The sequence below is a fragment of the Callithrix jacchus genome, chromosome 3 (assembly GCF_049354715.1).
Source record: "Callithrix jacchus isolate 240 chromosome 3, calJac240_pri, whole genome shotgun sequence".
Taxonomy (NCBI): Eukaryota; Metazoa; Chordata; class Mammalia; order Primates; family Cebidae; genus Callithrix; species Callithrix jacchus.
The window spans coordinates 110,538,411-110,564,076 of NC_133504.1; the positions used below are offsets into that span (position 1 = coordinate 110,538,411).

A 25,666-nucleotide genomic window follows, 5' to 3' on the forward strand; every position below is an offset into this window, starting at 1 on the left:
TGTTGAGGAGTGAAGCTCACATAGCTCCTAAGCCATCTGGCAGGGGTGGGGGGCAAAAGTGGTGAGGGGTTTAACACTATGGCAAACCTGTTCTTAAAAGCTTGATAGCCCCTAAGGGAATGCTTTCTTTCCATAGGCTTTTCATTTGTTTACTTATTTTTAATACTTTAAAATCAAATTTTAGGGGCTTTGTTCACTAAGAACTCTTAACTGGGAATTAATGGTCCACTTGATCTGATTCCAACTTCATTTCTAAAGTATGTTTCAATAAACAATATGTTCAGAGTCTTCCTAACTCCCCAACATCACTGATTCCCCATTTTGGTAACTCTCTGTCCAAATTCTATCTTTTCCTTAAGGCTCAGTTCAAATTTCTACTCTAATCACTTCCACCACTACCAAGAGTTCCATAGTAAGAGTATGGAACGCTTACTATGTACAAGGCACTGTCCTAGGCAATTCATACAGATTATCTCAGTCTATTAGACCCACTTTACAGATAAATAAACTGATAACACAGTAAGGTTAGGTTCCTTGCCAAAGTCTTGCAGAATTATAAGCTCAGGCTGTATTGCTTGCCATGAAGCCAAAGTATTTCTCCTTTTTATTAATGTTTCTTGTTCTTCTCTAAATTACTCAATAAGTAAGTAAAAAACTTCAAAAGCTGGCCCTATCTTACCACCAGGCCCATCTCCCCACTGCTCTCCTCTGCCCATGCCCAATCTCTGGAGCCACAGGTCCCACCACTCCTACTAAACTCCCCTCCATGTCTTGCTTCTATGTCTTTTCTCTTCCTAAGCCTTTAGCCTGATGTACCTTTCACCGAAGTGCAAAGTGCTTCAAAAATCAGCTCTTAAAATCTACAGCTTCCACTTTTGAAAGGCAATATAATGTAGGTGTCTAGATTTCAGATCTACTGGTGAAAGCCTCAGGAAGCTTGGACAACCAATCTCTTCATAAAATCTCTCCTCTAAATCTCTCAGTAAAACAGGATGGTAACAGTACCTTCCACATGAGATCATTGTGAAGAGGAAATGAATTAGCACATATAAAGCATTTACAACAGTTTTCTATAATAAACAAGGGGACTATGCCAGCATTCCATGAGTAGTTCCATATTACCTTGTTTATACTGATTAGTTTTGCATTTTTATGCTATGTAATAATAAATTTACTGTGCATGTGTCTTTCTTTCCTATTCGCTCCCTTTTCATATCTAATGAGTGTTCAAATATTTGCTGATCAAAAAGAATGTAAAAATGTAAATCCTATGAGGAAGAACAAATTTGTTTTTAAAAAACATTTTGTAAGAATGCTCAGATTATTTGATAATAGGAAAAAATTTTTTCACAAGTTCCCATGTTCTCAAACATGAAAAAAATGTTGGACATAACATAAGAAATTCTAATTATCCCATAGAATTCTTTTTTAAATTTTTCTAAAATGTAACAGCAAATATTTGCTTTGGGATAGAGTATTTTAAAAATTGAGCTCTAAGGAAAAGGAGAATCCATAAAGTATGGGGTGGTAAGATTGACCAGAAGAAATATACATAGAATGCCTTCCTTTCTTAATTCATGCAGTTCAATTCAAAGCTCCAAATTCCTGTCCAATACAAGTTTTCAGAGTTCTATTATTTGTAAATTGGAATTTTAAAAAACCTAAGGTGATTTATCTAAAGGACAGGGCTAGAAATAGGACCTCTAATTACTTAAATACGAGGCCTCTAGATTAAAACACTAAACCTCAAAACCCTTCAGCCAAAGGGATTAAGAAGATTAGAATGGGCTTGACAAATTACCACGGGGTTAGAAAGAAAAAAATACAGAGAGAAAGTAGGCCAAATTTAAACAGGGAATGAAATGAAGTTCAAGGGAAAACTAATAGTTTGTGTGGACCCTAGACCTCTGTGGGAAAAACTATCAATAGAGGATTTCAACAATTAAAGAAAGGAACAAAATCAATGTAAAAGTAGCTGCTTTTAGAGTTCTTGGAAAATGTGAACATGCAAAGTTAACCTTGGAAAATAATGATTTTCAAATTGCTCTTGGCAACTGGAGAGAAGAAATACAAGACCAAAAAATAAACTTATTATGTTAACATGAACCAGGCTCCTCTTTAGCAGGAATTCTGTTTAAATATCTCATGAGTGTTGGTCACCCCCACCAAAACACCCAAAATCAAAACCGCTAAGTTAGTCATCAACAAGATTTCCCTTGGAATATCTGGTTTTCTGTCCCTGAAGATTATCAGTTGGCTCAAAATAAAACACTATTAATCTAGAGAAGAGCTAAAATGACCCAGGCGGCTGGCTATGTGAGAGCCTGGGAGAGCACATGCAGTCTGGGAAGATTCGAAAGAGTTGAATGTCTATATCTTGGCAAAGGCACAACTGGAGAGACTCAGGGGAGATCCAGTAACCATCCACAAACATCTCAAGTGTGAAAACAAGGAGGAACAGGAATTTCTTTTCCTGGTACCAAATGTACTTCAGGAAGGAATAGCAAGAGAAATGCACAAAGAAAAAACAATTCCAATTAATACCACCCAAAAAGTTCTTCCAGTTCAACTTTATGCTTTCCTCTTGGGCTACTATAAGCAATTCTATTCGTTGCACTAACTTACTTTTTTTTTTTTTTTTTTTTTTTTTTTTAGCAGTTTAAGAGCTTTTCAAAAATATTGTGTCTATATTACTTACAATGTTTCCTTCAGAGCTTAAAGTGTTTCTTCAAAAGAGTGCCAGGTTCAGCATGGGCAACACAGTGAGACCTACCTTGTCTCTTCAAAAAATAAAAATAAATCAGCCAAGCATAGTGCTGTGCGCCTGCAGTCCTAGCTACTCAGGATGCTAAAGTGGGAGCATCGCTTGAGCCCAGGAGTTCAAGGCTGAAGTGAGCTGTGATCCTGCCACTGCTCTCCAGCCTGGGTGACAGAGTAAGACTTTTATCTCTAAAAAGAAAATTTTTAATAAAAATAAAAGGATTGCCAGGTTCCAGAAATTAAAGGTGGTAGCCTCTACTCAGCCAATAATCTGATTTTTCTCCTAATTTCTCCAGTTTGTAAATACTGGCTAAAAGTGTGGGAGGGTGGTAGAGAGAAAGGAAGACAAGCAATCCTACAGGCCAAACAAACTAATTTGTCTGCAGGTGCAAGCTAGCCCTCAAGCTGCTTGTTTACAGCTTCTGCTCCAAAAAACCTGCTAGTCAGTTGCTACCGTTTTAAAACTTCCATATTTATATCTTTTCAGGTTTAAAATTTGGCCTCTAAAGTGCAAGTGACTTATTCTTCACCCTTTCTTATAAGTGATTTGGAAGTCGTCTGCTCCACGCACCCATGGCAACAGGGAACCCTGCACACAGATAACCTTACTCTGCTATCAATTTCCTAACACACTTAGGTCACACAGGTCTGCCCAAGCTCACTGAGGTCTAGCTTACAGAACCTAGTTACCACAATGAAACATTTTTAGAAAAGGGAACCTGAAAAGCTAGATAAGATTGTGTCAGAATCTTCTACCTTCCCTACAAGCTTCCAAATGTTGGGGGCAGAAGACAGACTCGAGCTGGGGAGGAAAAGAGGAGGAGGGTCTTGGGGCTCCCACTCCTGTGCTTCTCTCCCAAAACTGCTCTGACATCCTATTCAGGAGAGAGAACCCCATCCATCGGTTCAGTGTGATCCTTGTGACTGAGACTCACATGTCAGGGAGCTTCTTGAGCCACCAGGAGGGGCCCCTCTAGCGCCCTGTGGTCCATCAGCTTTTCCAGAACAGTTGTCATTTCCATGAGATACAGATTCCTCAGCCCATCTAGGGGAGGGCCTGGGAACTTTTATTTTTAACAATTTGTATTTTTAACAGGCTTCCCAGGTGATTCTGATGTGCTGCCAAGTTTCAGAATAAATAAAAAATTCCCTTTGATCTATGTACTGGGCTTATATCCTAGAAAGACTTCTCTAATGGTCTCTGCACATCATGTGGCATAAGCCACTGGCACATGCTCTTCCCTCTTCCTGGAATACTGACACTGCTTAAGCCCCGACACCCCTCACTTGGGCCACTCCCATTCCGATTCACCTTCAGCTCTCATTCAAATAGTACTTCCTCAGAGAGGCCTTCCTCAGCTCCTTAGTTCTAAGTCACAATCCCCTCTTACAGCTCTTATAAGAGCTTGCAGTTTCCCTTACAGCACTTGTCAAAGCTTCTTATACATGGATCTGAATGATTACTTGACTAATGTCAGTTTCTAACTGGACAGTTAAGGTCCAAGAGGACTGGAACCATCCAGTTTTGCCCACCATTGAACACATCCCCAGCACCAGGCCTGGCACACAACAGGGGCTCAGGATATTTTGGTTAGAATTGCTGAATTCATGATGTGTTTGTGAGAGAGTGAGCTGCTTCAATATATTCTGAGTGGTGCAGGAGCAGGATATGCACCATCGGCATATCCAGAAGTAAACTGCCTGAAGGTTTAGATTACCTCATCATAGGGAAGTCCCTCTTCTTGAGGTTTAAGCTATATATGGAAGTAGGAAAGAATGTTTGCACATGTGAATGCAAAGTGAATCACTGTCACAGTTTTCCACTGTGGGTTAATGCAGTTGTTAGGCTGGTAGTTCATTGAAAATAGGAGGCTCAACGTAAGAGCTGCAATGAATCAAAGTGATCCAACAATGAATTTATACTTGGTTCTTAGAAATTAGACACAAGCATCTGGTAACAAAACGTTCCTAAGGTGATGTCACAAGAGGCCACAAGGAAAAGAGCAATAGCTTTGCAGAAAGCAGTCACAATCAGGACTCAAAGCCAGACTGATCTGGAGGAGGAATGAAGTAAAACCATAAGGATTCTTAGGTACACATGCGTAGTCCCAAGGTTTTAAATACCTACAACATAAATACATACAAATCTCGAATTCATTATTTCCAGTCCTGACATTTTCCCAGAGTTAGACAGCTATTTATGACTGCCACTAGTCATCTCTACCTGGATATAAAACAGCATCTCAAACTTAACACATGAACTTAATGTATGACCCAACTAGAGCTCTTAGTTTTCCATGTCATTTCCCTCTTAGTAGCTGGTATCATCCCACCATCCTTGCCTTTCAAATAAAAATCCTATCAGCCTTGTTTGATGTCTCACTTTCCCTCACCTCAGGCCAATCCTATCTCCAATCAATCACAAAGCCCTATCAGTTCCCTGCCACGCAGATCTAGAATTGGTCCACTTCGCACCATGTCCATGGCTAGCTACTATCCTCCTACTCCACGCCACTATCATTTCCCACCTCCCAATTGGTCTCCCTGCTTCCACCGTTGCCCCCTCTAATCCATTTCCCACCCAGGAACCAGAGTACAGTGCATGGAACGTAGGTTGGGTGGTAGGGGTGGGGGAAAGGTGTTAATACCAGTTTGTTGAATGAATTTTTTTTTTTTAAAAGGCAGAATGATGAAAGATAAAGTGTGGCCAAGAAACACACAGGAAATGAAACTCAAATGGCTCTGCTGTAGGTTCTGTTGGGGTGACAAAGTACAACTCTTCTGGTCAAAAACACAAACATCTCACCACTGCCACCACTGCTGCCACCAAACAGCAAGTCAAAAGAACTGGGTGTTGTAGCTGTGGCTCTGATATTAACTACAACTTTGGCAAAATGAAACACTTTACCCTCTTAGACCTTATTTACAAAATGAAAGAGCTGTGTGTTTAGCTTTAAAATTCAAACATTCTAAATTCAGTATATGATTTGATATACCCATCTCTGCTTATTCCATTTCTCCTTTTCCATAAAAAGCCTACCTAGCACATACATCCTGTATCTGAAACCTGTGTCTAGGCATACCTTCCCACCTCCACATTCCACCCCAACACACCCAGCCTCAGGGTCCACGTGCATGAGCACTCAGAGACGCCATGACTTCTCTTTCACTTGTTATCTCAAGACAGAAAAGAGCAATATAAAGAAATCTCAATCTTCTCAACTGGGCAGGTCCACCTCTGATGTGGCAACTCTGCAGCTGGAAGGGACCCACATGAGATCGCAGAGTTCCAGCCCTGGCCTCAGATTGGTCACTTCACACTGCTAGACATCTTCCAGTTGACGTAAAACTAAAACTGACACTCCCAGAGAAAAACCAAATGCAGATTTTTGTGGTCCAGGCTTCTAGTCAGAAACTGACCTTTTGATAAATTTTTCCCTTAGGATCTTTGGAAGATTTAAACTTTAATTCTGAGAAAAACTTACCCCAGAGAAGAACACAAGCTTTTAGAGTACCAACTAAAACATAAAACCAAGTATTTCCCATGAGGGGAAAGGAAAAGACAAACAGTAAAGAATCCAGGTAGCTAGAGAATGAAGGAACAGAAAAAACAAAAAGAACGGCTTTCCAATTTGGGTTCATTTGTAAAATTACTGTTTCACAGAAGTAGTGGGAAGGGGTGGGGGAGAAATGAAACAAACCACAAAACCCAACTATCCTCACACTCAGAGTGCTAGGAAAGAGAAAATTTCCTCTGACTTGCCTCAGGACCAATTCAGCAAATAAAGGAAAATCATTCAGCTACTCTCACACCCCCTTCTCCCAGCTCTACCAAGAGCCAGCTTCCCCTTCTGCCCCAAATCCAAAAGTAACCCAGGCTATTGCTAATATTCTCACATATATTCAAAGTTTACCTGCTCTGGAGCTAATTCTCACATTTTTGGTCCCACATCTCTATACTTTCCTTGGGTATTCACCAGAATAATATTCCTTGGATTCACAAGCAACATTAAAATTTGAAATTTAATATTTAACTATGTTTTAAAAACTTTCAAAAATAACCATTTTGCTAGGTGTGTAAACAGAAAATTGATGCTATGTCTGTGAAACATGTGATCTTCGTTAAAAGAGCAAAATCAAATCCAAACTCTGACCAGAGAGTACCAAGATCCCTGCTTCCTGGATTGACAACTCCAATCCACCCTCTGGGCTCCTCATTTGCCCTCACAGGGGTCACACAGAGCCCTCCATCTGTCTGACCTCCTCAGTTCCATCCTCCCACTCACCAACAGCGCCACGGGGCTCCCAGGCAGTTGGCACCACAGCTGCCACTGCCTGGCATGAGAACTCTGGTCAAGGCCAGAGGGAGCCATTACATTAAAGAGAATGCTGACTGCAAACAGAGGCCGAAGATGAAAGGTTTACTTCTGCTCCATTGTTGATAGCAGTTGCACTGGTGTCAAGAAAACCCCCATTCTTCAATAATCAAATTTATGGAGGATTTTGTTCCTCAGAAAACATGCAAGAGCCAATTAGCATATTCCTATGTTTGAAATATGTATTAAATATGAGGGGTTTTAAGACACTGGAGAATCTCAATTCAGCCTACTTATTTCCACCCAAGAAAACAGTAAGCTAAACAGAATCCTCTCCCAGAAAACCTAGGGCTGAATTACGCAGGTTCTTTAAGCAGGTAGTACCAGAGACAGAAAACTCAATTGTTCTCTAATTGTTTCATGAGTGTAGGCTGATCTGTACACTAATCTGTCCTGCAGCAACGACCAATTTCTCTGGCACAGAATCTTACGCTTCAGCATATGGTTGGGCATTTGGTAGACAATGCAAATATTTGCTAATTTGTCTTAAAATTGTTTTAAAGCAATTTTTTAGAAAGAATGTTAAGTTGTCCCTTTGTCATTTTTTTTTAAACTGGGAACATATGACTAACCCTAATTGATAAAGAAAGCAAAGAAACTCTCATTGAGTTCTTTATTGACTGAATTAGAAGACAGGTGGAGTGACTGTTTTGAGGAGACAGGATCTTACTCGATTCTGCCCTCATGCAGCCACCTACCCCTACCTCCATCACAGCACAAAATGTTCAATAAATGGCTCAATGCATTAAATCTTCATAAGTTAGGGTCAAAGGTGCAGTTCTGCCATTGGTTTTACTCCTCCTTATTTTTCCTTAGCCCCCAAACAAGTCATATTTGGAAGACATCTGGAGGCACTCACAGCTCAAGAGCTCAGTCTGGATGGAACTAAAAACCCCATCTTCTTCTTCTTTTTTTTTTTTTTTTTTTTTGAGACAGAGTTTTGCTCTTGTTGCCCAGTGCAATGGCACAATCTCAGCTCACCGCAACCTCCGCCTCCCGGGTTCAAGTGGTTCTTCTGCCTCAGCCTACTGAGTATTGGGATTACAGGCATGTACCACCATACTCAGCAAATTTTGTATTTTTAGTAGAGATGCGGTCAGGTTGGGTCTCGAACTCCTGACCTCAGGTGATCCATGTGCCTCAGCCTCCCAAAGTGCTGGGATCACAGGCGTAAAAGCCACCGAACCCGGCCTCCAAACCCCCTCTTCTAAACTGGCAGTTGACACTAGAAAATTACAGATTGTCCTCCTGGAAGATAAAGGTTATTTTTCTGGGTAGGAATCCCCCCTCCACTTAAGGAAATTACCTTCCGACATTATGTAAGACATATCTGGATGGCACAAATGTCTTTGAGCAATAAAGATGCAAATTAGAAAGTTTATACAATAGATATAACTAAACCACAGACTTTACATTAAAAGATAAGTTTTAAAATTCACTTCAAACATTTCATTTGGCATTACTAATCTTAATTTTGGAGAAACTGGTACCACTTTACAATTCAGTGATAGGATGTGTACTCTGCCTCTCCTCATTCAAACACAATGCTGCTGTTTATCCATGAAGTAGAAAAATAAATTTTTTTCGTGGTTTTAAAAAATACATAATTTGGGTTACTTTAAAAACCCATAGTTGAATAATATTCTATATTATATTTGTGACTCACTCTCAAGTGAAATATCACCACACACTGACTCATCTTTTTCAGGTGATAAATAATAAAATATTACAACAGAACTTTAGTTACAAAGTTCCTTACAATTTACATGGAACAAGTCCTTTTAAAATAATAAAAATTAAGAGACTATGTCATCTTGTTTTTACTTTTTTACCGTTTAGGTCTCAGGAAAAACTGAGTCTGAGGAAATACTAATCAAAAAATCTTTTTTCTTCACACTGTTATGTCAGTGTCTCCCAAAACAATAAATAAGACACCTGAAAACCTTCCTGAAACTTTCTGGTAACCGAAATCTTCTCTATCTTGATTGGGTTTTGGATCCTCTGTTTTACTATGTATAAATTTTGGCTCAATAAAAAGGTTCTATAAGCCTTTCTGCAAACTGCATTTCAATATCTATCATCAGTAGTCCATCTCAGATTTGAGATTTTCATGGGTTATTAACAAGATCCTAAAGCCAAAAAGAAATCCCCTACCCAAAAGCCATGGACTAACCTCCCCACCTTGCCCCACCTCCTCTGGACATTTTCATCTCAAATCTGTCTTCAAATTGGAATTGTCCAAGATAAGAAATTCCACACACCTCAACTGACTGAGAAGGCATCTTCAGTTTGGTGAGCTTGACTTTGGCAGGCACTTTCAAGTCTGTTTTCTCAAAGGTCTGCTGTCGGTAGTCCTCCGGCAGTGGTTTCAGTTCAGGAGATTCACTAGGAGCCTGATCTTGACCATCCATGGGCCGGACATAAGCCGTGGGCTTCTGCTGCATTGCAACACTTTTTGAGGGTAGGGAGGGAGGTGGAAAAGACTGAGAAGGTGCCTGGGGAGGGGCCACCAAACTGTCTTGAGGGATCTCTTTATCATGGACTTTCACTGTTAGGTCCTTGGGAGATTTGGCTGGGCAATAGCCCTTACTGTTATTGTTGCTGCCATGAACCTTGTTGCTTCCTTGCATCCGGGAAAGAGTTTGCTGGTTGGAATGTATAGGTGACAAAGGGGGAACTGGGGAAGGCAAAGAGGAGATTAAGGGAGAAATCTGCCTCTCTGGAGCCGAGTCTGTCACCGAAGCACAATGGTCTCCATCAGCTTTTCGGTCACCTTTCTTGTGATGAGTAGAGCTGTACCCGTCCTGACCAAGGCAATCCTGGGTCAGGTGCTGACTGTCTGGTGGGCCGTAGCTTTTGGCATGGAGAGTTGACATTGGTTCAGTTCTTGGCTGCGACATCTTTGGATTGTGGCTAATGCTGCCAACAGAAAGTGGTCCAGATGAAGGAGTGTGAATGGACTGGTGGTGGATGCTAGTGTGGAAGGAGTTGGATGGAATGCTGCTCCCCTTATCAGGAATTAAAGGATATTTCGGCTTTCCCAATCTAGTTTCAGAAGCATCCAAACAATGAGTATGGGACTTAGTACTAAGGAACTCCTTCACTTCTTCGTAGTTTCCCAGCATGTTCTGTATTCGACTAGACAGCTCATCACCTTTTGCTGTCTGGAAAAAAAAGAGAATTAGAGAATGAAAAAAACTAAGAAAAACTATCATTTAACAAACCATGTTACATATACTATTATGGAAAAAACTCTGAACTTCATGTATGACATACAGAATTTAATGTGCCATTTTAACTCAATTCTCTTGTTGAGAAGACTATCATGGACACATATTAATAATTGTAGGAGACTAACATTACAAAAGAAAACCACAAACTTTGGTAATTCTGACCAACAACGTTCAAATAATTTTCATATTTTGTTTTCAAAAACAATCTCTAGAATAAGTTAGAATAAGTTATCTTATTTGCACAGCTGTGACCCTTGTTCGAACTCAATTATACTGAATTGTTTCATCATAGGGTTCAAGCTTGTGATAAATCAGAAGATTGTGAATACTGCTAGTATTCAGTAAATACCTTGTAGGGCTCTCCAAAAAGGGGAATCTTTTCAGGAAATGTCTCTTTCTCTTGGTGAGCTTCCTGGTTACGTCTTTCCTTCTCTCTAATTCGAAGCAGGTTTCTGTCGTCATTGTACAAACTGTTTCAGATGCCACAAAAGAACGAAAACAATAAAATTTATCAGTCTCCAAGTTTTGTCATGGATACATGCATTCGAGGAAGGAGGAGGACAGGTCTGGGAAGAAGCAGTGATAACAGCTGTGATTTAAAGAAAGCCTAAGTCCCTTAACCCAGCCTTAGGCTGAGACCTCAGTCACTCGGCTGTGACCCTCCAGCCTGTGGTCCTGGCTCCCAGAACCCAAGCATTCACTCTGGGCTATGGTCTCCATCATGACTCAGGACTAATTCCAAACTGAACAGCCTTTTATAGGCAGCAGTAGAACTGAGACAAGATTAATGATATTTTTATTTTCAGCTTGCAAAATATGGGTTAGAGGTGGAAGCTTTTCATCTGCAGGAGTCAGCAGGATGTGAACTTTACAAAGGCTGTTTTCCTTGGATCAGTAGCGTACATTTTGAAAGATTAAAATCAAAAGGTTTATTTCATAATTAAAAGATTATCATGCACCCAAAACAGCATTTACTTTATTCTCAGTCTACTCTACTGGGAGTGTCTTGGCATGTAAACCCCACAAAAATGATTTTTATTTCTCATTTCAAATGTCAAGAATGAGAAAATCCAATTACAGATGTCAGCTCTACCTATGGAGAACGACTTATAATCTGACTGCCCTACTTTAATCACATAAAAATGTACCCTAAATCATCAGCCCTTGCACCAAAGGGGTTAAACAGCATTCAGCAAGAAACAAATCAGAGATGGAGACCCAATGTAGTGCTGTTTTAGCCAACAAATAAACCAAAATGGGCTTGCCTCACTGTCAGCAGCACAGGCCACTTCCCAACCCTCACATGCATTGTATGGTTTAAAAATGAAATAACTATAAAATAACTTCTGTCTTCATAGACTTGCTCCTAGGGAATTTACTGAATGTTTTCTCCCAATGCCATTTGAACAAACAGGAAAATATTTTAGTGTCTAGCTAAGGTTGTCAGTACCTTTGGAAACTCTAGCCCTGATGTCAGACACCCTTCCCCAACCCCTTTCCTGGCCTCTTTGCTCTCTTCTGACTTCTCTTATTTCCTCTGACAAGAGCCTATTGGTCTCCCTGCCTCCCCCACATCTTATCCCTCTAATCCTGCCTTCTTATGAAAAGAAACCTGATCTAAAGCCCTGGTTCTCATGTCACTATCCATATTTTAAAGTAAAGAGCATTTGATGGCTCTTTACTACTGCAGAATAAACTCTATAAATTTGTGCTTTGGCATTAAAATGCCACCGTAATCTGGCACAGATCTACTCTCTAGAAATTATCCACTGTCCCCCTGCAGGCCTGCCACATGCATTCTACTTGACAGTCAGTCTGTTATGTCGATCCCCTGAACGTACCCTGTAAGGCAGCCTCTTGCTCTAATTTCCACCAGGCCCTCTTCACTGAAAGATTACAGTTTTTTCCAGGGCCAGCTTCCTTAGAAAGTATGACCCTCTTATAAACCACCTGTATATTCCCATCACACCTGACTACTCCCCTTTCCTCAGTGATATCCCAGACTTTGATGCTGCCTCTCTCCACCACACACCCACTGCCTTAATTTCCACTGCCCCTCTCTACCACACACCCCCATCCTTAATTTTCAGCTTCCAGCAAATCTCTGAAATGATTAAAATCTCACTCACTCTAAAGGCTTCCTCAAATCCCCCAAGTATGTGCTTACCTAACACATCAATTAGTTCTCTCTCCTCCTCCCCTTTTCCCTAGCATGTGAACTCCATCCGAATAGAACCTCCCAAATTTGCCACTTCTCTTGGTGCCAAAGCATGGTACTCTACACAGAAGGTAATCATTAAATATTTTTAGGTTTAAAAAACACCCACTAGGGGCCAGGCAGAGCGATTCATGCCTGTAATCCCAGCACTTTGGGAGGTCGAGGTCAGGAGTTTGAGACCAGCCTGGCTAACATGGTGAAACTCTGTTTCTACTGAAAATACAAAAAATTAGCTGGGTGTGGTAGCCCGGGCCTATGATCCCAGCTACTCCGGAGGCTGAGGCAGAAGAATGGTTTGTACCTGGGAAGCAGAGGTTGCAGTGAGCCGAGATCATGCCATCATGCCACTGCACTCCAGTCTGAGCAACAGAGGGAGATTCTGTCTCAAAAAAAAAAAAAAAAAAAAGCTACTACACTTATAGTATATTTTTATAAACTTACAACTTTTCAAAAAAGATTTAATGCTGGAAGACACATGCAAAAATTATTTTTTAAAAATCATCTAAAAAGTAATCTGGTACTTCTATAACCTTTCAATCTATGGGGGTAGGATGCAGGGAGAGAAGTTAGCTGCCTCTGAATTTGCGATGATGTGGTGAAGAATCATCTCCTTAGGCCAGGCATGGTGGCTCACACCTGTAATCCCAGCACTTTGAGAGGCTGAGGTAGGTGGATCACAAGGTCAAGAGATTGAGACCATCCTGGCCAACATGGTGAAACCCCGTCTCTACTAAAAATATAAAAATTAGCTGGACATGGTGGCGCGTGCCTATAGTCCCAGCTACTGGGGAGGCTGAGGCAGGACAATCTATTGAACCCGGGAGGCGGAGGTTGCAATGAGCCAAGATCGCGCCACTGTACTGCAGCCTGGTGACAGAGCAAAACTCCATCTCAAAAAAAAGGTGGGGCACAGTGGCTCGCACCTGTAATCCTATCACTTTGGGAGGCAAAGGTGGGCAGATCACAAGGTCAGGAGTTCAAGACCAACCTGACCAACATGGTGAAACCCTATCTCTACTAAAAATACAAAAATTAGCCAGGCATGGTGAGGCACACCTGTTAACCCAGCTACTCAGGAGGCTGAGGCAGGAGAATCACTTGAACCTGGGAGGCAGAGGTTGCAGTGAGCTGAGATCACACCACTGCACTCTGACCTGGGCAACGGAGCAAGACTCCACCTCAACAAAAGAAAAAACAAAAAATTATCTCCTTAGACCTGTGTATCAAAAACTTTTCCTAGATGATGGATATTGCAATAGACGATTTTAAAAGAACTCTTAAAACCACAAAGTAATAATTTATGCTAGTCAAAATACTGAAAAGCAGCAGCTGCTGAACCAGAAACTGGCTGTGGAGTCTTCTGTAATGGAGTCTGAGTCTCACCTATTTCAGACAAACTTACTTCTGGCTGGCAGTAGCACACTGGCCTTGATGACACTCAATTCCTTTCCACTATTTAATGATTTTGGTAATTCCTCTTGTTGATTCAAAAGATCACATGCCATTAGCATATAACCATAGAAGCCAAGTAAGCAAGTTGATCAGGAAATAACTTCTTTTTTCCTTCAAACTTGTTTTATGGCCACTTTGAGCCAGTTTGCAGGAGGAGCTGAGCAGGCAACTATCCTCTGAGCAACTATGCTTCTCTTCTCCCAAACTATCCAGTGCATGCACCTTGAGGCAATCAAGACAGGCCGAGGGGTGAATGGGTGGAGGGAAGCTTACCATGGGCATGTGCTTGTCTGCTTGGCTATTTTCTCACCACTAAGGGAGTTCTCCCCTCTCTGATGCTGTCACTTAGAACAGTGGAGTCCCTATAGCTGGTTGGTGTTCACAGCTTTAGGCTCTGCTTCGCAGGGCAGAGCTCCACCCCTTCTAAATAAATGCTACCTTTGTCTCAGAGAAGGGAACTCCAAATGGCAATTCTCAGTACAGATCCAAAAGGGAGGGTGTGAAGAGTTGCACTTCCAACTAACAGGCCACTCAGAGTCCTCAATTTTCTCATCAATTCCACACACCCAATTCTCCTTTAACAAAGTTAAGTTGGTTAAAAATCAGTAAAAATTTTTAAATCATCAGCTCAGCCTTAGCCTTATCTCAGCATCAGTTGGGTTTCTCCCATACTTCGAGATTTTCAATTCAAAATATTGAAAACTGCTACAGAAATAACCAGAAGAACCCAATTAAGCCATTCTTTCACAAAATTTCTAACAATAGTTTATTACTATGTGATTCTAAAATCAAGAAATCTCCCACAGGGAGAAAATCCTATTAAATTAAGGATTCTAGTTAATTAAGATTTTACTTCATTGGTGTCAAAAAAATAAAAAATCCACACTAAGATTTTATTGACAGACACATAATTCTAAACCTATTTTGAGACAAATTGTCTTTTCTTGATTCACCATCACCCTTCAACTAAAAGCCCTGTAAGTAATGAGGTTAAAAAAAAAGACATCATGCATATCACTGGTAGGATGACTGTTACTAGGTCCAGGCTTCATGAAAGAAACTCTCTCTTCCCACACTGACCAACAAATCCCTCTTGGGTCAAACTCACAAAAACTCCTGGGCAGGGCAGAGGAAGACAGAAGACACAGGAAGTTCACAGAAGTAGAGGTAGGCTTTGAGCCCCTGTTCTCAGTTGCCTCCTTTCCCCTTGTAACTAAATGGTTTTGCCAGTCACACTGAATAGTTCTCTGGTTTCTTGCTGCAAATTTGCAATGGCTTAGCAAATGATTTGTTAAAAGCTCCCAGGCAAATCTTTTGTGAATGTTTTTTCTTGGTTCCATTTTGAGATAAAATAATATGGAATTTTCAAAATAAAAGCCCACAATTCATATCATAAGTAAACCTTTGTTCAGCCTATACTCATCGTTGATTATACCAAGGAGTAAGCAAGAAAGGGGCAGATCAGAACATTTTTTAGTGATGAAATTTTAGGAAGTGGCAAATGCCCTGTATGATTCACAAACTCTGCAATAACCTTTTTTTTTTTTTTTTTTTTTTTTTGAGATGGAGTTTCACTCTGTCACCCAGGCTAGAGTGCACTGGTGCCATCTCGGCTCACTATAACCTCTGCCTGCTGGGTTCAAGCCATTCTCCTGTCTCAGCCTACTGAGTAGATAGGATTAGAGGCACCTACCACCAGTCCTGGCTAATTTTTGTATTTTTAGTAGAGACAGGGTTTCACCAAGTTGGCCATGCTGGTCTGGAACTCCTGACCTCAAGCGATGCACCCACCTCCACTTCCCAAAGTGCTGGGATTACATGCGTGAGCCAGTGTGCTGTATGTAATCACCTTTCAATAACTACAGGTTAACTGTCACTTTAATAAAGGTGGTCTTTTTTTTTGGGGGGGGGGGTCCTGTATTCAGGAAAAACATAACCCAACATCAGCCTGGCCATTCTTTCCCACTGTTCCAAATAGAATATAGTGAGTTACAAGTTCTCCTTAGCTGATTTGACATGGTACTGTGCATTAGCTAAGAGGTTCTCAAACCTGAGTCAGTCAGCTGGAGGGTTTGTCAAAAAACAGATCAGAGACCTACAGAGTTTCTGATGCAGTAGACCTGACATAGGGCCTGAGGCTTATATGTCAAACAAGTTTCCAGAGGGTCTCCAGGGGTAAAAAACAGCTCGTTCTTTTTGGGGCTACCAAAATACAAAAGCAATGATTACAGCAGCGGCAGCCTGGCCAAGGACTGGCATCACTCAATAGGTTAGTCAGCACTGATTTAGGCACTATCGTATCAGTCTTCTATTTAATTTTCACAGCAACACTGTGAGAGTGGGATTATTAACCCCATTTTCCAAGTGAAAAAAGAAAGCTCACAGATTGACTTGCGGCCAGGAGCAGCAGCTCACACTTGTAATCTTAGCACTTTGGGAGGCCAAAGTGGGAGAATCACTTGAGGTCAGGAGTTCAAGACCAGCTTGGCCAACGTGGTAAAACGCTGTCTCTACTAAAGATACAAAAAACTAACTGGACATGGTGGTACACACCTGTAATTCCACCTACTCAGGAGGCTGAGGTAAGAGAACTGCTTGAACCAGGGAGGTGATGGTTGCAGTATGCTGAGATCGCACCACTGCACTCCAGCCTAGGCGACAGCAAGACTCCATCTCAAAAATAAAAATTAAAAAATAAAATAAAGGCCGGGTGGGGTGGCTCAAGCCTGTAATCCCAGCATTTTGGGAGGCCGAGGTGGGTGGATCACGCGGTCAACAGATCGAGACCATCCTGGTCAATATGGTGAAACCCCGTCTCTACTAAAAATACAAAAAATTAGCTGGGCATGGTGGCACGTGCCTGTAATCCCAGCTACTCAGGAGGCTGAGGCAGGAGAATTGCCTGAACCCAGGAGGCGGAGGTTGCGGTGAGCTGAGATCGCGCCATTGCACTCCAGCTTGGGTAACAAGAGCGAAACTCCGTCTCAAAAAATATAATAATAAAATAAAATAAAAACAGGCTGGGCACGGTGGTTCACGCCTATATCTTATAATCCAGCACTTTGGGAGGCCAAGGCAGGTGGGTCACCTGAGGTCAGAAGTTCGAGACTAGCATCAACAACATGGAGAAACCCTATCTCTACTAAATATACAAAATTAGCCAGGCGTGGTGGTGCATGCCTATAATCCCAGATACTCAGGAAGCTCAGGCAGGAGAATTGCTTGAACCTGGGAGATGGAGGTTAGGGTGTGCCAAGATCGCACCACTGCACTCCAGCCTAGGTAACGAAAGCGAAACTCCGTCTCAAAAAAGAGGGGGCAGGGGATTGACTTGCTCACAAATGGTAGACCTGAACATTTGAACCTTCAAGTACCTGGCAAGAAAGCTTATGCTCTCAGCCACAGTTCTGCTAGCAAAGTTGTCAGGCTGCATTAAATAGGGCAATGAAAAGACAAAGAAGGTATGCTAAAGTGTGCTAACTTATAACCACTCATAATTCCTTAGAGTCAAAGAAATTTAGTATTATCTCTGCCAGCAGAGTAATCTCAGAGCCACAAAATTGATGTTTGGTTAAATGGATCCTATCCTTTAACCAAACAAGGTTAAAAGATCCTATCCTTTAACACAGGCCTATCCTTTAGGAAGGACCTAACAGAGGGCCCCTTTGAGAGAAGGATGGCCAACAGCATGAAGCTACTCTTAAAGTCATAAAAACTGTGGGCCAGGCACAGTGGCTCATGCCTGTAATCCCAGCACTTTGGGAGGCCAAGGTGGGCAGATCACCTGAGGTCAGGAGTTTGAGACCAACCTGGCCAACATGGCAAAACACCGTCTCTACTAAAAATACAAAAAACTGCCAGGTGTGATGGCAGGCGCCTGTAATCCCAGCTACTCAGGAGGCTGAGAAAGTAGAATTGCTAGAACCTGGGAGGCAGAGGCTGCAGTGAGCCGATGTCACCCCACTGCACTCCAGCCTGGGCAACAGAGTGAGACTCTGTCTCAAAAAAATAAATAACATAAAATAAAAACTGTGCTACAATTCTTGTCCTACAGCCTTTGAAGTGCCCCTGGGAAGGAGGAAGCAAAGTCTGACCACCCCACAGACACCATGAATTCTACTGTAAGTCTGTACAAATATATTTAGACAGGGAAATAATTCTCTTTTCAGTAGCCAAGTTCTTGTCTTCAGATCACATGCTGTCCACCATCTTTGAGGTTCAACGTGATGTATTGAAAGATCTCTACATATTCCATCAAGTCACCTCCTCCACATTTCTTTTTTAGTTAAGTGAACTAGAAATGGGGGGAGCCACAGGCTTCAATGTCCAGTGCCTGGTGAGAGCAGTCACATGTGAAAACTTGTCATGCAGAACATAAACACTCAAGCCATGTGAGGGTAACTGTGCCACAGATGTTTCACTGACCAGATCCACTAACTCAGCAAAGGAGCTTGAATGAAGCTTTGGAAATCTAAAAGGTACCAGGATGCTCTCACTTCAGAGAGGTGGTGAAAATCCTGAGGAATTCAGAGCTGCCTGTTCAGCCCCTCAATACAGTCATTTAGTTAACCCCATGCTGGGGCCTGTCAGGGCACATTTACTCTGACTTTTCAAATGCTTCTTGGGGGTAGGGATGGATGTGTTTAAAATATTGTGGCAAAATGTAAGAAATCACAACTCTGTAAGGATTAGTGAGAGTGATTCCTTTTTCTCTCTCCCTTGCACTAAAAAAGGAAATAGCATATTTGGATGAGGAAAAGATAGTAACACGAAGGCCCAAATTGGGCATGAGACGTGGGGCAGTGTGTTGGCTCTGGTATCATCTGGCTGTAAGCACCTTCTCCCAGGCTGGAGCCCATGAGCCCTGCTGCTAAACTAGGTTAGTCATGCAGGATCGCTGAATGCCATTCGGTGCTTCCATGGCAACTCACAGCCCACAGGGCTGGCTGTGCACAGCTGACTACCCATTTATCACCCTTGACTGGTCACTTCACATAGGCTTTCCTCTGATATATGTCACCAACTCTCTAGAATTCGGGTTTAAATTTTTAACTCTTTCTTGGATGACAGAGCATGATTTCTCCTGTATATTTATCTTCATAAGCATGGAGATGTGGCAGGAAGAAAAGGGAAAATCCTAAAATCAACAGTGTACATTAACTCTGGAAAGGATTAAGTCTTATTACTGTTTAGAAGCTCTATGCCATTCTGATTTGAATGTACAAAGGACAGAGCAACACATAAACACACAAAAGTTGGGCAACCCCAGCTTAGAGGATGGTGAGATAGAGATCTGTCACAAACAGGGAGGCAAAAAGACAGGATGCTAGGGGTCTTCCTCACCATGCAAGTGACTTTTTTTATTTTAAAAGCCACCTCTCAACTTTTTAAGTCCATCTTTTGGCCTTTTGTTTTCACATTCCCCTATTCCTACCATCTAACATGTAGGAAACATATTTCACACATTGATTTTATGAAAAAACATCAACGTACTTCAAAGCACAGTATTAGTTTGACTTTCAAATACAATTTAAACATGAGAAATCAAAGTGGCTCCATGTCTGAAGGCAGGATAAAACGTTGCTTCAAAGAATGGAGAATTTTTTTCTCTCTCCATCCATGTGAAAGAATTTGTAACAGACTTTCTCATAATAAAAATCACTCAGCTAAATCGTCGCAGGTTTTTCTCTCTCAATACCTAACATGCAGAATGTTCTTAAAATTTATAAAAGAAGCAATCAGACACTTAATCCTAAAAAAAATCTTACAATATGATTTCATATTAAAAGTATCAGCCAAGCACAATGACAAAGTAGCTCGATGTCAGTTGTTTTCCTGGAAGAGCCCCCAGGGGATTATCTCATATATTAGCACTCTATGCTACTCACCTCTGTTTGCCACAGAAGGTTCAGCCTTATTATAATTTATTGTAATAGTTATTTTTAAAGTTTTATGTGACCCCATTTTGCAAAATTAAATCTTTAAAACACTGCCCACATAACTTCTTGCCATTCTCCTCTGGGAAGGTGATACATGACAGTCAAATTTATATTCTTCGTACCCATCATAAACTCCAGGACTCAGAGTCAGTAAGATAGTTTGCATATCTTAAATACATCCTCCAAGTTTTAAATTGAGAAAGACTCTACACTTGGGCAAACATGACTAAAAAGTCACATCAATTCTAAGGAGAGACACGGTCATTTACCTCTCAAAACGAACTTTCCAGGTACTTCTGTATGCCTGTTAACATGCAGCAAAGATCTGAAAGATACATTTCACAAAAACCTACCAAGCAGGGCCAGGCGAGGTGGCTCACACCTGTAATCCCAGCACTTTGGGAGGCTGAGGCAGGGGGATCTTAATTGAGGTCAGGAGTTCAAGGCTAGCCTGGCAAACATGGTAAAACCCCGTCTCTACCAAAAACACCAAAACTTAGCCAGGTGTGGTGGCAGGAGCCTGTAATCCCAGCTACTCAGGAGGCTGATGCAGGAGACTACTTGAACCCAGGAGGTGGAGGTTGCACTAGGCCGAGATCATGCCACTGCATTCAGCCTGGGCGATATCTTATTGGCTGAGTCCTGGAGAGAGTTTATAAGCAAGACTTCATGGGGGGTTGGGGGGGCAACCCTACCAAGCAGCATCGATCAGGGATAAAGAAATACTGGAGTGTTCATCATTTTTGCAATAACTCTCATTAGAGGCTCTGAAAACTGATTTTGGGTTCTGAACTCAGTCTTAGATTGTTAGCAAGTAATTTTAGATCCATCTGCATAAAGCAGAATCTCAAATTAGCTGGGCATGGTGACACACGCCTATAGTCCCAACTACTTGGGAAGCTGAGATAGGAGGATCACTTGAGCCTGAGAGACAGAAGTTTTAGTGAACTGAGGTCACACCCTGCACTCCAGCCTCAGTGACAAGCAAGATGAAACAAGAAGCTATCTCAAAAAAAAAAGGAGGGGGAGAAAGAAAAAAAGCACTCAAACAGCAGCAGCTGATGTTTTTCACCTGGGGTAGTCAATATATCCCATTTTGTTTCTCTTAATAGATCGCCTAAATTATTTTGAGAGGCATTTTTTACCTTACAGATGGAAAAACAAAAAGAACTTGTCTTCCTCATCAATCGGTTTTTAAGAGAGTTAAGGAAAACTGGTTGGGCATACATAGCTTCAACAGAAAAAAAGTAGGATAAAGGGAGGGGAGACAGATGAGCTAATGTATTCCCATGTGCAGCACACTAAGATTCCAAACATTTAAAAAATAAAAAACTAGTACCGAGTGAGCAAGGCCATCATGCAAATAGAACAGTTACACAAACCACGCCAGTGAAAAAAATCACTTCTCACCTCAAAAATCTGGCAATCTAGAACTAGGGGTTAATAAAATATGTCTTTGTCACATGCAATGTGAGCATATTGTTACTGAGAAATTTCAGAAAATTCCGTCCCTGAGAAGGGTTCCCTAAGATGTCAAGTGCTTACCAGCAGTCAATCACAGAGATATACAGAAATTACCCTCCATAATGGCAACAGAGATGAACCAATTTTTTTAACCTAAGATAAAATCTGTCACCTGACTAGTTATTTATGTCTCCCCTGTAGTTGTAAAGGCCCTAGTGAGCACAGCTGCACAGTGCTTCATTGGCACTGCTCATTTGGCACCAATCAGAAACGTGCATAGGTGTCAGCTCTTCCCCTGCTCTTATCTGTAATAGAATCAACCAGAGTGCTGGCCTCATTACCAGGCCACTCATGTCACACTCTCAACTGACCCTGAAGGACCACATCTCATACCTGCAAAATAATGAGGCTGGCGAAAGTGTCTCATTACAGCCACAAAAATTAAAAATCCTGTAGTCACAAACTAAGAATGTAGACAAGCAAGCTTAAGATTTTTTTCTTAATGCTTCTTTTAATTCATTCTCCAACTTTTAAAAAATGTTTTGGGTATTAAATCTACAAAGCATCCAAAATTCAAATAAAGTGTTGCATAGACTTCACTTCTCACTTGGAACGTGGCTCCAAAAGGCTCCTCTTTCTGGGTTGTCCATCTCCACAAAGCTGCATCACTCATCTTTTTAAAAATCATAAATCTGATCTTGTTATTCACCTACCTAAAACCTTTCTGGGAGCCCTGCTGCCTACTGGGTATTTCAAGCAGTACTTCCACCTGGCTCAGGCCTCCTGGGTAGCAGCACCCTTCCTGTGTTCTGCCTCACTCTCTCTACCCTTGAGCACAGGAAGCAGGGAGGCTCTGGGAAGCATAGATCCTCTTCCTGCCTGGTCACTAATTCACTTTTGCCTTTCAAAAGCCTTCCTCAGTATCACTGCCTCCATATCTGGGATACCTCTGCTGTCTATGTTTACGTTTACTCAAACTAGATAGACTTCATATATGCATGCCTACAGATTTTCCTTATTAGACTGTGAGGTCCTCCTTAAGGGCATGGACTATTCCTGAGGGCACCTTACCCAGCATAGTGCTTAGTAAATGCGATGCTTAATGCATATATTTGAGTGAAATAATTATAGTCAAGTATTACTCAATTTTGAACAATTTAGAATTCTGCCAATCTGTTTATAATATGAGAAAATGTGATTCATTGTCTGATACCTAACACTGATTTTACCAAATTCTTTTACCCGCCAAATGACTCAAACCTAGAAGGCAGGCTGACATCACCCTTTCCTAGATTAGCCAAGAAAGCTGCCACAGCTAACACCATTTGTTAATCAGTTAATGTTACAGGTTTTATTCCTCAGTTTACCATATTTATTAATTAGTCATAAAACCCCAAGTACACGGGGCGCAGTGGCTCACGTCTCTAATCCCAGCAGTTTGGGAGGCCAAGGTGGGCGGATCACTTGAAGTCAGAGTTCGAGACCAGCCTGGCCAACACAGTGAAACCTCATCTCTACTAAAAATACAAAAATTAGCTGGGTGTGGTGGCACAAGACTGTGATCCCAGCTACTGGGAAGGCTGAGGCAGGATAATCGCTTGAACCTGGGAGGCAGAGGTTGCAGTGAGCTGAGATCATGCCACTGCACTTTAGCCTGCACAACAGAAACTCTGCCTGAAAACAAACCCAAGTGCACTATAGTAAAAGAAAAGGTACAATGTTTGGGTTACACTTAAAGAAAATATAGTTTTAAATCAACAGATTCAGAATAATTTTAGAAAGCTACCTCTAGGATGAAAACTTGGACAATACACAATCTCTTCATGCTGCTATAAATGCATCATGGGGAACAACACAAGAAAATACAGGATCCAGAGAGAGAATTTTAAATGCAAGGCAGATTAAGCGGTCCTTCCACTGCTGAAAGCCGTCCACAGGCTTGCTATATATAGCATTCAAAATTAAAATCCAGAAGCCTGGCCCATAAGGCCCCATTCCCAGCACACTTCCAAGCTCTAGCATCTTTCCTCCCTGTACCCTCCCTAGAATACTAGCCAGACTGGCTGCCTTTTCATGCCTGGAGCAGGTCAAGCCGTGCATTGCTGATCCCTGTCTGCATGCTCTGCACCTAAAGCTGTGGATGACCAGGTCTCCCTCCACTAATTTCTCAGGTTAACTATCAGCTCCTCAGCCAGTCCCCCTACCAGCAGGTGCTCTCCAGCACTTCACCTTTCAATCACCATCTAAAATGATCCTGCCTACTCACTCATCTGTTCAATCATCAAATGACTCCCCACATCCATCCCAAGGAAGAATGACTTGGCTGCAGGTCAGTCACCCCTTCCCTCTTGATCCTCACTATTTGCCCAGCACTGACCCATCAGGCCATATGAACACTAGTTGAGTGAGTGAGATTCTGCACATCTAACTACGTATAGATCCAGAGACTCTATCTTTCAATACATTTTGAAGTTAACCATTTCATAATACATTTTTTTAAACTAGGAAGTTACAGACAGCATTCTCCAAACTGATTCATACATCAAATTTTCAAGTCCCACACAGAAAACAAGAAAAACAAATTATTCCCAAATTCATCTTGTCTCAAGAAGAGACTGCTGAAACGTCACCAACAGGAGTTTAAAAAAACAACTCTTCTCTCAAAAAAGTATTCAGGAGCAAATTTGGTTTTAAGAAACAACAACTAACTTCTACAGCCCAAAAGAGATCAAATGTACTAAGTGAATATGCTGTTACTTAATTTAACCACCAAATAATCCCAAACATACACCAAACTGAATGAGGTACATTCTATAGAACAGCTTGGAAAATGGGACAGGATTTACCATTCCAAAAGGAAGAGTCCCTCCCAGCCACTGAACTTCTAAGGCACACATTCCAGAGAACCAATTGCACCACATACAATAAGGAAAACCTTTGAAACTGGGCCAATGGACCCAGCACAGCTTCAGCCAGAACAAATGCTCAGCATTTAGACTTGCTAACCAGCAGCAAAAACCAACAGGAAAAGGCTTACACTTGGAAAATGAAAGGAAAAGCAATGTCTGTGTATTGATAAGAGCAGTGGGGAACAACAGGATAATAAGGAAACTGGCAAGATGCAATTTATTTCTCTAAAGAATAAAATATTAAGAAACATTTATTCTTGTTTTATTTTTTGGGACACGGTCTTACTATCACCCACTGCAGTGGCACAATCATGGCTCGCTGCATCCTCAAATTTCTGGGCTCAAGGTATCTTCCTACCTCAGCCTCCTGAGTAGCTGGGACTACAGGCATGCACCATCATGCCCAGCTAATTTTTAAATATTTTTGTTGAGACTGAGTCTTGCTTTATTGCCTAGGTCGGTCTCAAACTCCTGGCCTCAAGCAATCCTCCCACCTTGGCCTCCTAAAATGCTGGAACTACCGGTATGAGCCCCTGTACCCAACTTGAAACATTTATTGTTTAAATGAGTACACAGAGAGCCATCAACACATTTTTCAATTACTGAATAAACAATAACAACAAAAAACAGTAGGGGTCCTTCACTCTCCACTTGAAGCTCATTCCATCATGGGAGAATATATCTAAAATTAAATCCAAAGATCCTCCTCCAACCCTCCAGCCAACAACTTCTACTAAGAGAAACCACTGTCAATTATATTTTAAACATAGTTAAACAGGCTGCTGTGGACACATTCATACAAGAAATACACTTCTTACAACTGAGAAGTTTTTTCTAGGCTCCTAGCAAACAACACGTGAACATAACACAAAGCAGATATCTAACCTTATCTGCATATTACACAAAGCAGACCACAACAAATGGAGGAATAAGCTGTCCATATAAACGTTTTTAAAGAATCATTAGCACTTTCCTTTACGTCCTGACTTATATTTATCTTTTCTTTTGGTTAATTACTTATGCCACACTTGTTTCTACAGGAAGAAAGCTTAACGTCATAAAAACTAGAGGCAGTTTTATTTTGTTCCATTTCATTCCACAGACATTTCGAGTAGGAAGAAAAGGGAGATTATTATAGGAGAAGAAAGCTGGAAACATCTATTGGTATTTTATATGGCAACAAGCAACAATTGCATGTTTCTAAATATTCTCATTTTCATCATAACCCCAGCTCACCTCCTACTACCCGCTATAATTGGCATCTCCTTAAAGCTAAACAGTAAGTCATTGTTTTTCTGGAAAAGTCTCCCTTCAT

The 25,666-nt window shown here is 41.4% G+C and overlaps 1 protein-coding gene across 18 annotated transcripts in view; it reads right to left on the bottom strand.

Annotated features, from left to right (window-relative positions):
• AFF1 (ALF transcription elongation factor 1) overlaps nt 1-25,666 on the bottom strand; it is a 202,480-nt gene that overhangs the window by 84,168 nt on the left and 92,646 nt on the right. For 13 of the 18 annotated variants that reach the window (XM_017970438.4, XM_078366878.1, XM_078366879.1 and 10 more), the window contains 2 exons: nt 10,719-10,839; nt 9,398-10,300 (listed from right to left, as the gene is read on the bottom strand). The exons of 2 other annotated variants lie outside the window; for them this stretch is intronic. In XM_017970438.4, the coding sequence (XP_017825927.3) occupies nt 9,398-10,300; nt 10,719-10,839 (1,024 nt within the window). Of the gene's footprint in view, nt 1-9,397; nt 10,301-10,718; nt 10,840-12,888; nt 12,967-25,666 lie in introns of all 18 variants that reach the window. 3 more of the 18 variants (XM_078366882.1, XM_078366883.1, XM_054253168.2) reach the window with 1 other exon arrangement.